General features: G+C 40.4%; 1 protein-coding gene across 1 annotated transcript in view; it reads left to right on the top strand.

Moving 5' to 3' along the window:
* Nucleotides 1-19,818, top strand: part of ablim2 (actin binding LIM protein family, member 2) — a 381,429-nt gene that overhangs the window by 205,231 nt on the left and 156,380 nt on the right. The window contains exon 6 of the mRNA XM_073043109.1: nt 14,470-14,563. Within this exon, the coding sequence (XP_072899210.1) occupies nt 14,470-14,563 (94 nt within the window). The remainder of the gene's footprint in view (nt 1-14,469; nt 14,564-19,818) is intronic.

The following is a 19,818-nucleotide window of genomic DNA, read 5'->3' as shown; positions in this document are numbered from 1 at the left end:
GAAAAAAAGCCAAAATATGGCTAGAAAAAGGAAAAAATGAGACTAATTCTACCCCCATATCAGCGGCAGACCACTCCATATTTAAAGGATATATTAAAAAAAACCACCCCAACTTTAAAAATTATGATCACAATACTAAAATCTACGCTTCTTAATATGCTTAGTTGTAAAAAAAAGAATATAATCACTAAAAGTTTATAAATTGGGTTATAACCCAAACAAATCAAGAAGTATTTAAACTATGATAAGCGATGCATTATAGGAAGAAGACAAAAGAAGAAACAATAACGCCATCTTAAACAAAACCAAGAATATTTTTGCAAAAAACCACCATCTTGATAATAAAAAAATTTCCCTTCAAAAGGTTAAAAATATACCTTCAAGGGAACAAAAATAATAGTCAAAAATATAGTATAGTGGTTAAAGTGTATAAGACAGAACGATTAATATAATGAAAACACACTTTAACTTAAATATGAAGTATAGGATAAACCTGCACCAATAACCAGAGACTAACCCTGGTTTGAGGAATCGAAAACCATCTTACACAATCAGAATCACTCATTTATTAGGGATTAGTGTCTATAGCAGTAGGGAAGTTCTCCTCCAGATACTTTCTCGCTTCAAAAGTAGAAAGGAAAACCTGGCGTGGAGCATTCGACGGAGATATTCTAAGCTTCGCAGGGTATAAGAGCGCAGGTTTTAGATTTTTCTCGTAACATTCAGACATCAGAGGTTTAAAAAGAAGCCTTTTTTTCATAACTTCAGGACTAAAATCTTCCACCAAACGGAAATAGTAATTTTGAAATTTAATCATCCCAGCCCTCCGAGCCTCACGGATGAGTTGTTCTTTGTCGTGTACATAGTGAAACCGGACAATTACCACCGGGGGTTTAGCTGAAGCACTCGATGAACGACTCCAAATTCTATGTGCTCGGTCAAGTTACGGGGGGTTCTCTGGAAAAACCGACGGAAACGCATCTTTTAAAAGTTGAGCAAAATATTTCGAAGGATCGCCTTTTTCTATGCCGTCTGGGAGACCAATTATACGTAGGTTCTGTCTTCTGGACCGATTCTCCAAGTCGACACTCTTGGCTTAAAGTGTTTCCACCAGTTTATTGGTCGAAATTAAATCCTGTTGCAATTTTTCAATGATCAAATCTCGTTTCCGAGCTTCTTCTTGCAGAGACGCGATAAGAGCTTGCTGCTGGTTAATTACTGAATCCGTCTTAACCATATAATCTTGAAAAGCCTTTATATCTTGTTTAAAAACTTGTTGTAGTTCATCGAATTTTTTATCCAAAACCTCCATAAATAGTTCATAAGTTAACTCAGTGCGTTGCGGTTGAGCTTGCTTCTTTCCATTACCGTTTGGGTTACGCCCCGGTTCTCGTCCTTTGGATCTAAGAGCCATTTCTGATTGCATATCTTCAAAAATTCACAATAAACTCTTAACGATAAGCCCGAGAAAATAGCAAGAATCTTTTGGTGTAGGTAAAAATAAGTTGAATAAGGGTGATCAAAGGTTAAAAAAAGTAAAGGTTATGGAGCGGATCTAAAACAGTGCTCACTCCATGAGCGTCTCCCGCTGACTCCGAAATAGTCAATTCTAGTGAAGGTATGGTGAACATGTGAGAAAAAAGAATAATCTCTCTCCGTAGGATGAAGGAAACGCCATATATCAGAGATACCAAAATTAGAGAGAAACGATTGGATAGCTAAGGCAGATTTAGTAGGTGATCTGGTAACAGAGGACGATCGATCCAGATTAGGATCTAACCAACAGTTGAAGTCACCACCCAGTATAAGAGAGTATGAGTTTAAGTCTGGTAGTGAGGGAAAAAAACGTTCAAAAAAGTTAACATCATCAAAGTTGGGGGCATACAGGTTTGCTAGTGCAACTTTAGTGTTATATAGTTTACCAGAAACAATAATAAAACGGCCATTTGTATCAGATATTTTATTATGGAGTTCAAAAGGAATATTTGAGTTAATAAGAATGGAGACTCCCCTAGCTTTAGCGGCAAAGGATGAATGAAAATGCTGACCTGCCCACTTTGACAGAAGCCGGGAGTTATCAAAACAACGAATATGAGTTTCTTGAAGGAAAGCAATATCAGTTTTGAGTTGTTTGATATGTGAGAATACCTTCCTCCTTTTAACAGGGTGATTCAATCTCTTTACATTCCAGCTCACGAATTTAAGTGCACTAGCCATTATCAATTGCTAATGCATACCAGGCAGCAGGCATATGAGAGGTCAAGCAGTACAATAGCAGTCTGGGAGCAGAGATGTAAACATAGATTCGTAAAATCAAAACATATACATGTCCTGAGCAATAAAGAAAAACAACAAATACAGTGAGTGATGTTGGAACTGGAAAATCCACCCTCCCCACACAACCCAAAACTAGACGGCTACCAAAACAAGTAGCTAGCTCTACCAAAAAAATTAACCCAAATACAACTTCCAGATCTGTGTCATTAACAGCAGTTTCGTATAACTACTATAGCAAATAGTAACTAGTTTATGCACTAGAAAACATAACTACAGATTAGAACACCTTCTGCAGAAATATAAAACTTAATACAGAGAAAATCGGAAGAAAACCAAAACTAACCTACCCGCAAAAAATTATAGAATAAAGTAAGAGAAAGGGGAAAAAAAGGTAAAAAAAAAAGGAGAGGAAGGGGAAAATTATAAATTCAAGAAGAGTATTTATCAACCATTTACAGAGAGGAAAGAAAAAAATTCAGAGATTAGAAAAAAGGGGTGAGGAAAAGAAAAAAAATATTAAAAAAAGGAAAAATAAATCAGCAGTTAAACTGTGAACCAACAAACAGGGAGGCCTTCACTAAAGACTTCAAACCTCCAAAACAAGTTAGAGTCAGTTGTAGAACTCTGTAGATCAAGTTATACAAGAATAGAATAGATTACACATGTACTATTTAAACGTCTATAGGGAAACATTAAGCACAGAATGTCTATTTAAAAAAGACACACCAAATCCAGGGAGAGATTGTCAACAGCCCTTAGAGTTTCAATAAATAATGTCTGAGTGCTTCAAGTAAAGTCTGAGTCTAGAAAAAGTAATTTTACTACGAGAAGTACTTATCCACCATTTTAGGAGGTCCGATCGGGTTCCGAAGATGACTGGATAGCCGGAAGACTTGCCACAAATGCTTCAGCTTCCTTCACTGATCTAAACCACTTGTATTTTCCAGTATTAAGCTTGATTCATAGATCGGCAGGATTGCGAAGAGAGGGTTTAAAACCACGATCGAAAAGCACTTTCATTGCGCCTTTAAACTCAGCGCGCATCTTTAAGGTCTGGGGTGCAAAATCTTCCACAAAGCGAATGCTTGTATCCTGGAAAATAAAAGAACCTCTGCGACGTGCCTCCACAATCAGACTGTGTTTTACCTGGTATTGATGGAAGCACAAGATTACTGGTCGCGGGCGGGAGCCCAGAATTCCGGGGGGAACGTAAACCCTGTGTGCCCGTTTGAGCTCGGGCGGGTTCAGAAGCAAATCTTTCCCGAATATCTCACAGAGAAACTCGGTGAAAAATTTCACGGTTGATCCATGCTCGGTCGCCTCTGGCAATCCAAGAATTCTGAGATTGCAGCGTCTGCTGCGATTTTCGAGATCCACCATTTTGGAAAGGAGTTTGTTACATTTTTCCTCTAAGCTGGAACAGAGAGTCTCCAAGTATCGAACACGACTTTCTAAATCTTCAGAAGTCGAATTGATGCGAGATAAGTGTTCAGCATGTTTGTCCACTTTACCATTGATCCGATCCATTTGTCTTCCAGCTGTTTGAAAGCGGTTTTGAATTCTTTTAAAATTTCGTCTCGGAGCTGTCCGAGCGCAGCCAGAGTCTCGTCTGAGAGAGTCGGAACTTCCTTTCTCCCGGATTTAGAACTCTTGCTAGACATTGTAAGTTAGATGCGTTCTCAGGCAAGTAAGAGATACTGAAAAAGTTCCTAATTAAGGTTTTAAAAATGGAGACATTTAGTGCAAAGATAGCGACAGTAACGGAACAAAAGTTCGGAGCAGCTAAGCAATCGCCATCTTACCGGAAGTCTGCAAAAGTGAAGTTTTGAGAGAACAAAGCTTGTATGTGTCTGTCAAAATAAAAGGCAAGGTTTAGAGGATCTCGGTTTTTGCAAAATATTGAGGCTCTGGATAAGAATAAAAAGGAGATGCATTGCAGATATAGGCAATTAGGAACAAATAAGGTACCTGATGAGTATAAGAAGTGCAAGAGAACACTTAAGAAAGAAATTAGGCCTAAAAGAAGGCATGAAGATGTTCTAGCAGATAAAGTGAAGGAAAATCGTAAAGGGTTCTACAGATAGGTTAAGAGCAAATGGATTGTAAGGGACAAAATTAGTCCTCTGGACGATCAGAATGGTAATCAATATATGGAACACCACAAAATGCCGGAGGAACTCCATCACTATTAAGATAGCGGGAAATGGAGGCGATGTTGGTGAGGGCAGCATCAATAGTAGAGTGTGGGAAAGCCATTTTTGAACGGAAAGCCACGTCTTGGGAACAGATGTGATGGGGGTGAAGAAACTGAGAAAAGGTAATAGCATTTTTACATGAGGTAGGGGAGGGAAGAGGTATAGTTGAGATAACTGTAGGAATCTAGGTTTATAAAAGATGCCAGTTGAGATCGAGAAAGGGGTGGGAGGTGTCAGAGGGAGTAAATGAATTTATGAGCAGGGTGGAAGTAGAGGAAAATTTGATACAATGGATGAGCTCAGCATGGGTGCATGAAGCAGCATCAATGCAGTAGAGGGAGAGTTGAGGAATATAACCAGGGAAGGGTTCAAACATGGATTGTTCTATGTAGCCAATGAAGAGGCAGGCATAGCTGGGGCCCACGTGAACACCCATGGCTACACCACGAGTTTGGAGAAGGTCGGAAGAGCCAAAGGAAAATGTGTTTAAGGTGAAGACCAGTTCTGGCAGATGGAGGAAGATGGTGGTGGAGGAGGGATTGGTTGGTTCTTTTGTCAAGAATATAGTGGAGAGCTTTGAGGCCTTTTTAATGGGGTAGAGAAGTGTATAGGGACTGAATATTCATGGTGAAGATGAGGCAAGGAATTGAAAGTTACTGAGAAGATTGATACATGGAGTGAAAAGAGATGGGAGAAGTCTTAAATTGATTTTTGTGTCTGTATTTAGTCAGGAGATGGATACAGAATCTGTAGAAGTGAGGCAAAACAACAGCAAGCTCGTGAACCTTATACAAATTACAGAGGAGAAGGTGTTTGTTGTCTTGATCAAATTAGGGTTGACAAATCCCCAGAATTTGACAAAGTGTTCCCTCGGACCCTGTGGGAGGCAAATGCAGAAATTGCAGGGGTCCTAGCAGAGATATTTAAATCACCTCCGGTGGGGTACCGGAGGATTGGAGGATAGCTAAAGTTGTTCTGCTTTTTAAGAAAGGGCCTAAAAATAAACCAGGAAATTATTGGCGGGTGAGCTGACAACAATAGTGGGAAGGTATTCTAAGGGACCGGATAAATGGGTTTTCGGATGGAAAGGGACTGATAGGGATGGTCAACATGGCTTTGTGCATGGTAGGTCATATCTAACCAATCTTATAGAATTATTTGAGGATGTTAATGGAAAAGTTGAGGAACACAGGGCAGTAGATGTTCTCTACATGGACTTCAGCAAGGTATTTGACAAGTTCCCATATGGGAGGTTAGTCAAGAAGGTTCAGTTGTTTGGCATTCAAGATGAGGTAGTAAATTGGTTAGAGGACAGCTTTGTGAAAGAAGCCAGAAAGTGGTAGTAAATAATTGCCTCTCTGGAGGCCTGTGACTAGTGAAGTGGTGCAAGGATCAGTGCTGGTTCTGTTGTTTGTTACCTATATCAATAATCTTGATGATAATATGGTTAACAGAATCAACAAATTTGCAGATGACACCAGGATTGGGGGGTGGGGGGGGTCATAGTTCCCGCAACCCACAGCTCCCATTTCTACCTTCTTCCCAAGATCCACAAACCTGCTTGTCCAGGTAGACTCATAGTTTCAGCTTGTTCCTGCCCAACTGAACTCATATCTGCATACCTTGACTCTGTTTTATTCCCCTAGTTCAGTCCCTTCCTACCTACGTCTGTGACACTTCATAAACTCTGGATCTTTTCAATGATTTCAAGTTCCCTGGCCCCCATCATCTTATTTTCACCATGGACGTCCAGTCCCTATACACACTCACCCTCCCCCCCCCCCCTTCAGGAAGGCCTCAAAGCTCTCAGTTTCTTTCAGGACAGCAGACTCAAACAGTTCCCCTCCATCGCTATATTCCTCCATCTAGTGGAACTTGTCCTCACTCTTAATATTTTTTTCCTTTGGCTCCTCTCACTTCCTTCAAACAAAAGGTTCCTTCAAACATAGGCATTCACATGAATCCCAGCTATGCCTGCCTTTTTGTTGGCTACATAAAACAGTCTATGTTCCAAGCCTACACTGGTGTGACTCCCCCACTTTTCTTACACTACGTCAACTGCATTAGTGCTGCTTTCTGCACCCATGCGGAGCTCATCAGCTTCATCAACTTTGCCTCCAAATTCTACACCGCCCTCAAATTTACCTGGTTCACTTCTAACATCTCCTCTCCCACACCCAGCCCCCCCCACCAACTTTCTCAATTTCTCTATCTCTGGAGACAGCTGAACTGTTGATGTCTATTATAAACCCACAGACTCTCACAGCTTACTTGCACTATACCTCTTCCCACCCTGTTACTTGTAAAAACGCCATCCCCTTCTCTCAATTTCTTCATTTCCACTGTATCTGCTCTCAGGAGGAGGTTTTTCATTCCAGAATGAAGGAGATGTCCTCCTTTTTCAAAGAAAGGGGCTTCCCTTCCTCCACCATCAATGCTGCCTTCAACCGCATCTGTTCCATTCTGTGCATGTCTGCTTTCACTCCATCCTCCCACTACTCTACCAGGGATAAGGTTCCTTTTGTCCTCACCTACTACCCCAACATCCTCTGTGTCCAGCACATAATTCTACAGAACTTCTGTCATCTCCAACTGGATCCCACCACCAAGCACATCTTACCCTCCCCCCCAACTTTCTGTTTTCCGTAGCATCACTCCCTATGCAACTCCCTTGTCCATTCAGCCCTCTCTACACATCTCCCTCCTGGCACTTACCCTTGCAAGTAGAACAAGTGCTACACCTGTTCCTACACCTCCTCCCTTACTACCATTCAGGGCCCCAAACAGTCCTTCCAGGTGAGGCAACACGTCACCCGTGAGTCTGTTGGGGTCATCTACTGTGTGCAGTGAGTGCTGTAGAGCAAAAGGATCTCGGAATTCAGATCCATAATTCATTGAAAGTAGTGTCATAAAGAAATTTTTTGACACACTTGCCTTCATAGATCAAAGTATTGAGTACAGGAGTTGGGATGTTATGTTGAAGTTGTATAAGATATTGGTGAGGCCTAATTTGGAGTATTGTGAACAGTTTTGGGCACCGTATCTGATAAGTAATGTGGTGGCATTGGAGATGGCCCAGAGCAGGTTTACAAGAATGATCCCGTGAATGAAAGGGTTATTGTTTGATGGTTCTAGAGGCCGTTGTGTTTGAAAATCCCCGGAGATTGTTGCGCATGAAAATCCCAGTTTCTGAGATATTCCAACCACCTCATCTGCCACCATCAATCATTTTATGGTCAAAGTCACTTAGATTACATTTTTTTTTTTTTTACCCATTCTGATGTTTGGTCTGAACTACAACTGAACGGTTGGTCAATTAGATATTTGGATTACAATCAGGTACAGCTGTACTTAATAAAGTGTCCACTGAGTGCATTCAAAGTGAAAGTTGATAGCTTCTTGATCAGTAAGGAATCAAAAGTTACAGGGAGAATGGGGTTGAAAGGGAAAATATTATCAAATGGCAGAGTTGACTCAATGGACTGAATGACCTAATTCTATCTCATGGTATAATGAGTGAGATGAAAACAGGAAGAATGGATGTCAAGACATATATCCCTCTTGGTGTTTGCTAAAAGTAAAATCATACACATCATGGTTATCAAAGATACCACGGCTACAATTTTGTTTATGTGATACGCTGTACAGATTTATTTAGTTGGTTGAATATTGGTCTAAGGCATCAGAAGCATGAACAAAAAGATATATTTGATAGATTAGGTAGGGAAATTGATGATTTGAAAGCCAGAAATTTGTGTAGCACATAACCCCAAAATTTGATGTTGAAACCTAGACAGGAACAATCTAGCAAAAGATCATCCCAGGTAGTCTTTCAGATACAAACCCTTCAGTGGAATATTGACAAATATTAATTATAATATGTGTCATATTTAATAAATTGATTCATAAAGTGAAGCAGACTGGTGCATTGGCCTAAGTGATGAATAGCACAATTTGGCATAGAAATGCAAATGGGCTACATGGAACACATTGAATAAAAGTTGTACTAACAAATCTTATTGGGGTCATTTTTAACACAGTGATATTTATTATATTTAATTTATTTATTGAGATACAGTGTGGAATAGGCCCTTCTGTGCTTTTGAGCTATGCTGCCCAACAACCCCTAATTTAACCCTAGCCTAATCACAGGACAGCTTACAGTGACCAATTAACCTACCAACCAGTGCGTCTTTGGATTGTGCAAAGAAACCGGAACACCCATAGGAAACCCATGTGGTCACAGGGTGAATGTACAAACTCCTTACAGGTAGTAGCAGGAATTGCACCCAGGTGGCTGGTACTGTAAAGCATTGTGCTAACCACTATGCCACTGCGCCACCCTGAATATGGGTGGTAAACTGGAGAGGTGGTTGGTCCATGTTACTTAGAACACCTGATTTCGATCTTTCAGTTTTGGTTGATCACTACATTACAGCCAGATGAAGATACCTTCATCATTTTCAGTTTTATTCACATAAAATGATACTCTCTCTGAGCATAGTTCATTTCTGCCTTCACTCTCTTCCCCTCAAAATGTCAACTATAATGTTTGCTGAAGAGCTTTTAATGTAAAACTGCAGCACAATAAAATTGTGCATTATTACCTTACCCTTCAAGTCTTTAAACTTTCCAGGTTTAGCAGCTGAATTTGGTACAGATTTAATGTGCTATTATTAAGGTATGTTTTATGGTTATCTGTATGTTCAGTATGTGGCACAGAGGCTTGGTTTTTAAGTACATATTGTATAATAAACATTAATTATTTTGCTGTAGTTTCATGTACAAGTGCTGAGATCTGTCTGAACAGAAGCTTCCAAGTAAACTGAAAGAAAAATGACTCATGAAAGGAATATTCATTGAATATAACCATAATCCTGAGATTCAATTCTAAAGCTCAATTACAGTTTTCATTTCAGAGTATAACATATTTAGTGTTGCAGTGTACACCATGTTAATACACTTGGCTGAAAGTAAAGCTATAATCCATCAGGTTTGATTTAGATGATGCACTGAAATTAATTTCTAGAAGTAGATATCTTTATGTTACTTCAGCATAAAGCAGTTACCTGATTTGCATCATTGGACAAATAAACAAGGGACAAAAATTTTATAAATTTTGGGACACATTTCTGTTATAAAATAGGTGACAATTCTGAGCTATGCAAAACATTTTCACCATTTATAATTGTTATATAATTGTTATTTAGTTTACAAGAAAATATCCAATGAATAGTGGTAGTTCAGAGAGTGGGGCTAAGTAGCTATTTTCATGATTGGTGTTACACGTTTGAACTGTAACCACTAGTCCCTAAAGTATTCCAGTGCACAAATAAATAATTGCTTTCTTCTTAGAATAAAAGTTATACCTCCATAAATTTTATCAGGCTATCAATATCAGCTGCAAAATAATAAAATCCTCAATTGATGGACTAGTGATTCGGTGTCACAGAAATGTATACTTTGTGCAAGAAGAAGAAATTGTTGCTCTTGTATGGTCCCTCAGAGTTGTTGGTTTTGAGCAGATCTCCTTTTATGATAAATTTGTTGCCACTACTAATTAGATATCTCCTTAAAGGTAAGACCTCCATTGATAGTTTTAAGAATTTTTCAAGATATTCAAATTGAAGCAAGTGGCTGAGAGTGAAGGAGAAAGGAATCTTGGAGAGAAGCCTTTTTTTTTAACCTGCTCGAGGAAAAGAGGCTAGACTGTGCAGGCACATGATGTAGTGCGCCAGAGGTTTAAAAAGGTGACTACCATATCCAGTGGGCAGCATTGAGAGCGGGCAATGGAGTGAGAGGGAGCAGAGTGGGGCGGCTTTGGTTCAACAGGCTTCGGCGTGAACAGGCAGAGGTGAGAGTAGGTTTCCGGTAAGTTCTGTTTTGTTTGTTTAGAGTAGAGAGAATGTGGGAAGTCAGGGAGACTCCGGTGTCCCTGACAACGACACCTGCAAGAAGTGCATCCACCTGCAGCTCCTAACAAACCGCGTTAGGGAACTGGAGCAGGAGCTGGATGACCTCTGGATCATTTGGGAGAATGAGGAGTTTATAGATAGTAGTTTCAAGGAGGTAGCTACACCAAAGGAGCAGCGCACAGGTAATTGGGTTACCGTTAGGTGAGGGAAAGGGCAGGCAGAGCAGGGCTCCCCTGTGGCCATTCCCCTCAACAACAAGTATACCGATTTGGATACTGTTTTGGGGAGGGGGGGAATGACTTACCTGGGACAAGCTGCGGCAGCCAGCCAGATCTCTGGCACTGAGTCTGGTTCCGCAGTGCGGAAGGGAGGGTGGAAGACGAGGAGAGCAGTAGTGATAGGGGACTCGATAGTTAGAGGTACAGACAGGAGGTTCTGTGGTTATGACAGAAACTCCCGGATGGTTTGTTGCCTCCCAGGTGCCAGGGTCAGGAATGTCTCTGATCGCGTGCACAGCATTCTGAAGTGGGAGGGTGATCAGCCAGATGTCATGGTACACATCGGTACCAATGATGTCGGAATAAAGAGTGAGGAGGTCCTGAAGAGTGAGTATAGAGAGCTTGGTAGGAAGTTAAAAAGCAGGACCTCGAGGGTGGTAATCTCAGAATTGCTACCTGTGCCACGTGCCAGTGAGGGTAAGATTAGGATGCTCTGGAGGATGAACACATGGCTGAGGAACTGGTGTAGGGGTCAGGGTTTCAGATTTCAGGATCATTGGGACCTCTTCTGGGGCAGGTGGAACCTGTACAAGAGAGATCGGTTACACCTGAACTGCAGGGCGACCAGTATCCTTGCAGGGATGTTTGTTAGTGCTATTGGGGAGGGTTTAAACTAGATTTGCAGGGGGATAGGAACTAGAGTGCCAGAGCAGATGGTGAGCGGGGGTGAAAATAAATGATGTTAAAAGTTCATGCAAAGTCACAAATAGAAGGTTTGTGTGCGGTGGTAATAATCTTCTGAGGTGTGTCAATTTCAATGTGAGGAGTATTGTGGGGAAGGCAGACGAGCTGAGGGCGTGGATTGACACATGGAATTACGACATTATAGCCATTAGTGAAACTTGGCTACAGGAGGGGCAGGACTGGCAGCTTAATGTTCCAGGGTTCCAATGTTTCAGATGTGATAGAGGAAGAGGGATAAAGGGTGGGGAGGTGGCATTGCTAGTCAGGGAAAACATTACAGCAGTGCTCAGGCAGGACAGATTAGAGGGCTTGTCTACCGAGGCCATATAGGTGGAGCTGAGAAACAGGAAAGGTATGACCACATTAATGGGGTTGTATTATAGACCATCCAATAGTCAGCGAGAATTGGAGGAGCAAATCTGCAGAGATAGACAACTGCAGGAAACATAAAGTTGTGATAGTAGGTGATTTTAATTTTCCACATATTGATTGGGACTCCCATACTGTTAAAGGTCTAGTCAGGTTAGAGTTTGTAAAGTGTGTTTAGGAAAGTTTTCTAAATCAATATATAGAGGTATCAGCTAGAGAGGATGCAATATTAGATCTCCTATTAGGAAACGAGTTAGGACAGGTGACAGAAGTTTATGTAGGGGAACACTTTGGTTCCAGTGATCACAACACCATTAGTTTCAACTTGATCATGGATAAAGATAGATCTGGTCCTCGGGTTGAGGTTCTAAACGGGGAAAAGGCCAAATCTGAATGGGAAAGGATCTAAAAAGTGTGGATTGGGACAGGTTGTTCTCTGGCAAGGATGTGATTGGTAAGTGGGAAGCCTTCAAAGGAGAAATTTTGAGAGTGCAGAGTTTGTATGTTCCTGTCAGGATTAAAGGCAAAGTGAATAAGAATAAGGACCCTTGGTTCTCGAAGGATATTGGAACTCTGATAAAGAAGAAGAGAGAGATGTATAACATGTATAGGCAGCAGGGAGCAAATAAGGTGCTTGAGGAATATAAAAAGTGCAAAAAAATACTTAAGAAAGAAATCAGGAGGGCTAAAAGAAGACATGAGGTTGCTTTGGCAGTCAAGGTGAAGGATAATCCTAAGAGCTTCTACAGGTATATTAAGAGCAAAAGGATAGTAAGGGATAAAATTGGTCCTCTTGAAGGTCAGAGTGGTCGGCTGTGTATGGAACCAAAAGAAATGGGGGGATCTTAAATTTTTTTTTGCATCTGTATTTACTAAGGAAACTGGTATGGAGTCTATGGAAATGAGGCAAACAGGTAGTGAGGTCATGGAACCTATACAGATTGAAGAGGAGGAGGTGTTTGCTATCTTGAGGCAAATCAGAGTAGATAAGTCCCCAGGACCTGACAGGGTATTCCCTCGGATCTTGAAGGAGACTAGTGTTGAAATTGCAGGGGCCCTGGCAGATATATTTAAAATGTCGTTATCTACGGGTAAGGTGCCGAATGAATGGAAGATAGCCCATGTTGTTCTGTTGTTTTAAAAAAAATGCTCTAAAAGTAATCCCGGAAATTATAGGCCGGTAAATTTGACGTCAGTAGTAGGTAAATTATTGGAAGGAGTACTAAGAGATAGGATCTACAAGTATTTGGATAGACAGGGACTTGTTAGGGAGAGCCAACATGGCTTTGTGTGTGGTAGGTCATGTTTAACCAATCTATTGGAGTTTTTCGAGGAGGTTACCAGGAAAGTGGATGCAGGGAAGGCAGTGGATGTTCTCTACATGGACTTCAGTAAGGCCTTTGACAAGGTCCCACATGGGAGTTTAGCTAGGAAGATTCAGTCGCTAGGTATACATGGTGAGGTAGTAAATTGGATTAGACATTGGCTCAGTGGGAGAAGCCAGAGAGTGGTAGTGGAGGATTGCTTCTCTGAGTGGAGGCCTGTGACTGGTGTTGTGCCACAGAGATTAGTGCTGGGCCCATTATTTGTCATCTATATCAATGATCTGGATGATAATGTGGTAAACTGGACCAGCAAATTTGCTGATGATACAATGATTGGAGGTGTAGTGGACAGTGAGGAAGGTTTTCAAAGCTTGCAGAGGGATTTGGACCAGCTGGAAAAATGTGCTGAAAAATGGCAGATGGAGTTTAATGCAGACGAGTGTGAGGTATTGCACTTTGGAAGGACAAACCAAGGTAGAACATACAAGATAAATGGTAGGACACTGAGGAGTGCAGTAAAACAGAGGGATCTGGGAATACAGATACATACCGGTAATTCCCTAAAAGTGGCGTCACAAGTAGATCAAGTCAGAAAGAGAGCTTTTGGTACATTGGCTTTTATAAATTAAAGTATTGAGTATAAGAGTTGAAATGTTATGGTGAGGTTGTATAAGATACTGGTGAGGCTGAATTTGGAGTATTGTGTGCTGTTTGGTCACCTAATTACAGGAAGGATATTAATAAGGTTGAAAGATTGCAGAGGTTTACAAGGATGTTGCCAGGACTTGAGAAACTGAGTTACAGAGAATGTTGAATAGGTTAGGACATTATTCCCTGGAGCATAGAAGAATGAGGGGAGATTTGATAGAGGTATATAAAATTATGATGGGTATAGACAGAGTGAATGCAAGCAGGCTTTTTCCACTGAGGCTAGGGGAGAAAAATACAAGAGGGCATGGGTTAAGGGTGAAGCGGAAAAATTTAATGGGAACATTAGGGAGGGCTTCTTCACACAAGAGTGGTGGGAGTGTGGAATAAGCTGCCAGATGAAGTGGTAAATGCAGGCTCACTTTTAACATTTAAGAAAAACTTGGACAGGTATGTGGATGAGAAGTGTATGGAGGGTTATGGTCCAGGTGCAGGTCAGTGGGACTAGGCAGAAAAATGGTTCAGCACAGCCAAGAAGGGCTGAAGGGCCTGTTTCTGTGCTGTAATGTTCTGTGGTTCCATGGTTCAGTAAGGATCACCAATAAGTTAATTAGAATGTTCAAACTTCACAAAGGGGAAATCATTGCCCAACATGGCTTGAGGTGTGGGTTTGTTGGGTAACATTTCACCACTTGTTTGAATTACACTCTTTACCTCTGTAACAAGTATAAATGCTATAATTGCAGCTGAAAAATATAACAAAATGCTCCTTTTGCAGAGATGGGAATCCTTACTGTGAGGCTGATTATCATACCCAGTTTGGAATCAAATGTGAACGCTGTACAAAATTTATTACTGGCAGTGTATTGGAGGTAAGAATTAATATGGTAGGTTTAATTATTTTACAGTTATTATATATTTTATTGTTATATTTTTATTATATTTTATAATAGTTATTTTTTAATATTTTAATATTTAATCATGTTTAATTAGTTAATATTTTATAATAGTTATAATAATATAGTTATTATAGATTTTTATCCTTTTTACCTAATTTGCTCTTCCTTTCTCTCCCCTCCTTATTTGAATATATAGGCCTGGATTATTTTTAGATGTGCAATATAGGATGAGAAACTAATGAAATGGAGATCAGTCTTACTTTTTCCTCTGAATGTTATGCTAGATTAGATGTCACTCAAATATTGGCACTGAATACAGTTATATTTGAAAAAACACGAAATGCTGGCAGAACTCAGCAGGCCAGACAGCATCTATGGGAGGAGGTAATAATGACGTTTTGGGCAGAAACGCCCAAAACGTCATTATTACCTCCTCCCAACGATGCTGTCTGGCCTGCTGAGTTCTGCCAGCATTTCGTGTTTTTTTATTTATTTTCAGCATCTGCAGATTCACTCGTGTTACAGTTATATTTGATAATATTTGGCCCTCTGGGAAAAGTAGACAAGGGGCGTTCAGTGTCTTAAATCTGCAGAGGTGGCCTTGGTACTTCCCAGCATTGTTAGTTCAAGCAAACTGTTTACATGCACCTTGCTTGATTCCTAATCATTTAAAATCATTTAGTCACATTCCCTCCAAGTCTACTTCTCACCAGCAAACATTAATCAAAGTGACAAATTTATTTTCACAGTTCAGTGCTGTCAGGCCATGATTGTTCTTGTCCTTCTCAACATGCACACTGTTAAATAGTTTGCATCTTTTCTTCACGTGGCTCAAATTCTTTTAGGGGATGTCTTCTGACTTAAAATTGGCCGGCTTCCCTCTTGATATTACTTGCAGCGTCAATGTGTCTGGGATTTCACAAGTGTCTGATCTTAGTCATTGTGAACAATGACTTTATTAATTGGAAAAACACAAGCTCTCTGTTTGGGGAGATCTCTTAATAGCCTTTCTCAGCTGCACATTCACTCACCAGACGTTGATCAATGCATCTCATTGAAACCTATTGAATGTTGAAAGGCCTAGATGGAGTGGATATTGGTTCCAATACTGGAAGAATCTAGGACCAGAGGGCACTCTCTCAGAATATAACTTCCATTTAGAACAGTGATAAGGAGAAATTTCTTTAGTCAGAGAGTGGTGAATCTGTGAAATTCATTGCCACAGATGGCTCTGGAGGCCAAGTCATTGGGTATATTTAAAGCAGAGGTTGATAGGTTTTTGATTAGTAAGGTAGTAGAATGAGGTTGAGAGAGAAAATAAATTAACCATGATTGAATGATGGAATTGACTCGATGTATTGAAGGGCCTAATTCAGCTATGCCTAATGGTCTTATGGCTCAAGATTGATTAATACCCTTCTCATTTATTAGTAGCTTGATCAGATTGGGAGAAATGGCCCTGCCACTTGAGAAGTCTTCAGTGAAAATAAAATGAATACACATCTTAATTTCCGCTGTGATTTTCTCTTGTGTTGTGTGCTCAGTAGCAAAGATTAATTCCTGGATACTCAATATTTCTTTCAGAGGGTTGCTGCCTCTTCCGTCATTAAGAAGCATTAATTTTTGCTTTAACATGAAATATTCATAGATAATGGGTTAATTTTGAGGATATTTTCCATTTTTGGATTATGAGAGGGCACAAACTCTTTCATCAAGGTTTTTGCTTTTAATGTACTTAAGTTTATTTAATTTGTCAAAACAGCAACATAGTAGAGCTTGCAACCTCACTGCATCATGGACCTGGGTTCAGTCCTGTAATCTGCTTTGCGGAGCTTTCCACATTCCTTCTGTGATTGCATGGGTTTCGTCTGGATGTTCCAGTTTGCTCTCATATTCCAGAATGTATTTGTCGGTACTTGAATTAGCCTCTGTATATTCCCCCTAATGTGCAGATGAGTAGCAGAATCTGGGGGGTGGGGAGAGTTGGTGAGGAAATAGGGATTAATGTAGGATTTGTGTAAATGGGTGGTTAATAGTAAGCATGGACTAGATGGGATGAAAGATTTGTTTCTGTGCTGTATCTATGAAAAAAATCTTCAAAGCCCTTTTTAAATTTGGCATCTACTATTACAAACAATGATGTAGATTTTGCTGTTAACACACTGATACAGATCTTAGTAGATCCAACAAAACTCTACAATTAGAGCAGTAAACCATATGGCATAACTCTGTATGCCATTGCTTCACCAAGAAAATAGGTGTTAAAGTTCCAATTGTGAGTGTATCCTTTTGACATTCTCCAGTGCACTTTTGTCTCAGCACTGTTTAGTTGTACATTTATAATATTCTTTCCAAAGCAAACAATTGTTGTGAGGCAGTACCAAGTCTAATATTGACTGTTCCAACTCCAGTACATCTGACCTTTTTATGGCAGACATGGTTTCACAATTAAATCTTAAATCTTCAATATTTTAATAGTTAAGAACATTTCTTCTTCTTGTCCAAAGCTTCGGTGAAGATTTTTGTATATCTTTCCAACACAAAATGAAGTCATTCAGCCTGTGAGGTCAATATCAGTTATCTCTTCCCGTTTCATTCTCCCAATTACAACCTCCTGCAACCTTCTCTCTGGTATGTCTGTCAGCTCCCTCTGAATCTCCTGATTTCTGTCTAGACTAAGAGCAACATGGTAACCAATCATAAAAAGTCATACTTAAGAGCTCCTCCTAAGCTCAAGACTTTTGCCACACCATGACAATAGGCACAGTGACAAACTTTTATTGCCTGATGCTAAGACCCTGCCACACCTTTTCTACTTTTTCTAAGTATCTCTGATTAACAGATGCAACTAGGAATAGTTCCAATATATTTACTTTTTTAAAATATTTCTTAAAAGAATGAATACATTTTGATAAATTAATATAAACTAATTAAAATATTAATATTAATTTAGAGAAAGAAACCAATTCAGTCATTTAGCTTCACTGACCCTTTTAATGAAAGTTGTTAACCACTTTCAAATAAAGGGTCTATGCTATGTGCTTCTGCTCTGTGACTCAGAAGAGAAAGGGGGAAAGAGGCACGCTGTAGCATTAGGGGATTCGTTAGTTAGGGGAATGGACAGGAGGTTCTGTGGCGAGAATGAGGTTCCCAGACAGTGTGTTGACTCCTGTGTGCCAGGGCCCGGGATATCTCAGATCAAGTTCTCAGTATTCTTGAGTGGGAGAGTGAACAGCCGAAGGTCATGGTCCATGTAAATACCAGTGACGTGTGTAGGGTTGACGAGGCTCTGCATAGGGATCTCAGGGAATTGGGAGCTAAGTTTAATAGCAGGACCTCCAGGGTTGTGTCCTCCACGTGCTAGTGAGGACAGAACTAGGAGGATTATACAGTTTCATACGTGGCTAAGGTGTTGGTGTGGGATAGAGGGCTTTTGAATTGTTGGGCTCTCTTCCAGAGAAGGTGGGACCTATACAGAAGGGACAGGTTGCACATGAACTGGAGGGGAGCTAATATCCTAGCAGGAAGGTTTGTTAACACTGCATGGTGGGGCTTTAAACTAGAGTTGCAAGGGGATGGGAACCAGAGTGCCAGATCAGTTAGTAGACAGGACGTGGAGGTAGATGTTGGTAAGACCTCAGATAAAGTCAGGTATCAAAAGGTTGAGCATGGTGCAACTAGTGTTCTGAGCTGTGTATATTTCAATGCAGAAAGTATCGTAGGAAAGGCGGATGAACTCTGGGCGTGGATCAGCTCCTGGAATTATGATGTTGTAGCCATTAGTGAGACTTTGTTGCAGGAGGGGCAGGACTGACAGCTCAGTATTCTGAGGTTCCACTGTTTTAGCCATGACAGAGTGGGAGGGATTAAAGGAGAAGAAGCAGCATTACTAGTCAGGGAAAATGTCATGGTGGTGCTCCATTTGGACAGACTGGAGAGCTCATCTAGTGAGGTGTTATGGATGGAAATGAGAAAAAGAAAGATATGACCTCATTACTGGGGCTATATTACAGACCACCCAACAAATCTGTAGGGATTTAGAGGAACAAATTTGTAAAGATATCACAGACTATTAGAAGTAGCATAAGATTGTTATAGTAGGTTATTGTAACATTACACATATTGACTGGGAATCCCATAGTGTAAAAGTACTAGATGGGATAGAGTTTGTCAAATGTGTTCAGGAAAGTATTGTTTCATTAGTATGTAGAAGTCCCAATGAGAGAGAGAGAGTGCGATACTGGACCTGCTATAAGATAATGAGACAGAGTAGGTGATAGAAGCTTGCGTAGGGGAACATTTTACCATCACTGACCACAATGCCATTAGTTTCAAAGTAAATATGCAAAGAGATAGGTCTGGTCCACAGATTGAGATTCTAAATTGGAGAAAGGCCAGTTGTTTTCTGGCAAAGATGTACATGGAAGGTGGGAGGCCTTTAAAAACTAATTTTTTTAGAGTACAAAGCTTGTACATGGGTATCAGAATAAAAGGTAACGATAACAACTGTAGCGAACCTTGGCTTTCAAGAGATATTGAGGCCCTGGTTAAGAGAAAAAAGGAGGTGTATAGCAAGTATAGGCAAGCAGGAACAAATGAGGTGCTCATGGAGTACAAGAAATGCAAGAGAATGCTTAAGAAAGAAATCAGGAGGGCTAAGAGAAGGCATGAAGTTGCTCTAGCAAACAAGGTGAAGGGAAATCTACAGGTATTTTAAGAGCAAAAGGATTTAAAGGAACAAATTTGGTCCTATGGAAGACCAGAATGGTAATCCATGTGTGGAGCCAAAACAGATGGGGGAGATCTTAAATGCATTCTTTGCATCTGTACTTACTTGGGAGACAGATACAGAGTTGTAGAAATAAGGCAAAGTGGCATCAACTTCATGGACCTTGAACAGATAACAGAGGAGGAGTTGTTTGCTACCCTGAGGCAAATCACGGCGGATAAAACCCCAGGGCCTGACAAGGTGTTTCCTTGGACCTATGGGATACAAGTGCAAAAATTGCTGAGACCTGAGCAAAGGAATATGAAACATCTTTAGTGACAGGAGAGGTACCAAAGGATTGGGGATAGGCAATGTTGTTCTGCTGCTTTAAAAAAGGCTCTAAACAGAAAGCAGGAAATTATAGGCCAATGAGCCTGACATCAGTTGTGAGAAAGTTATTGGAAAGTATTCTGAGGGACCAGATATATAAGTATTTGGATAGACATGGACTGATTAAGTA

The sequence above is a fragment of the Hemitrygon akajei genome, chromosome 4 (genome assembly GCF_048418815.1).
Source record: "Hemitrygon akajei chromosome 4, sHemAka1.3, whole genome shotgun sequence".
Lineage (NCBI taxonomy): Eukaryota > Metazoa > Chordata > Chondrichthyes > Myliobatiformes > Dasyatidae > Hemitrygon > Hemitrygon akajei.
This window is presented reverse-complemented; position numbering and strand designations above follow the sequence as displayed.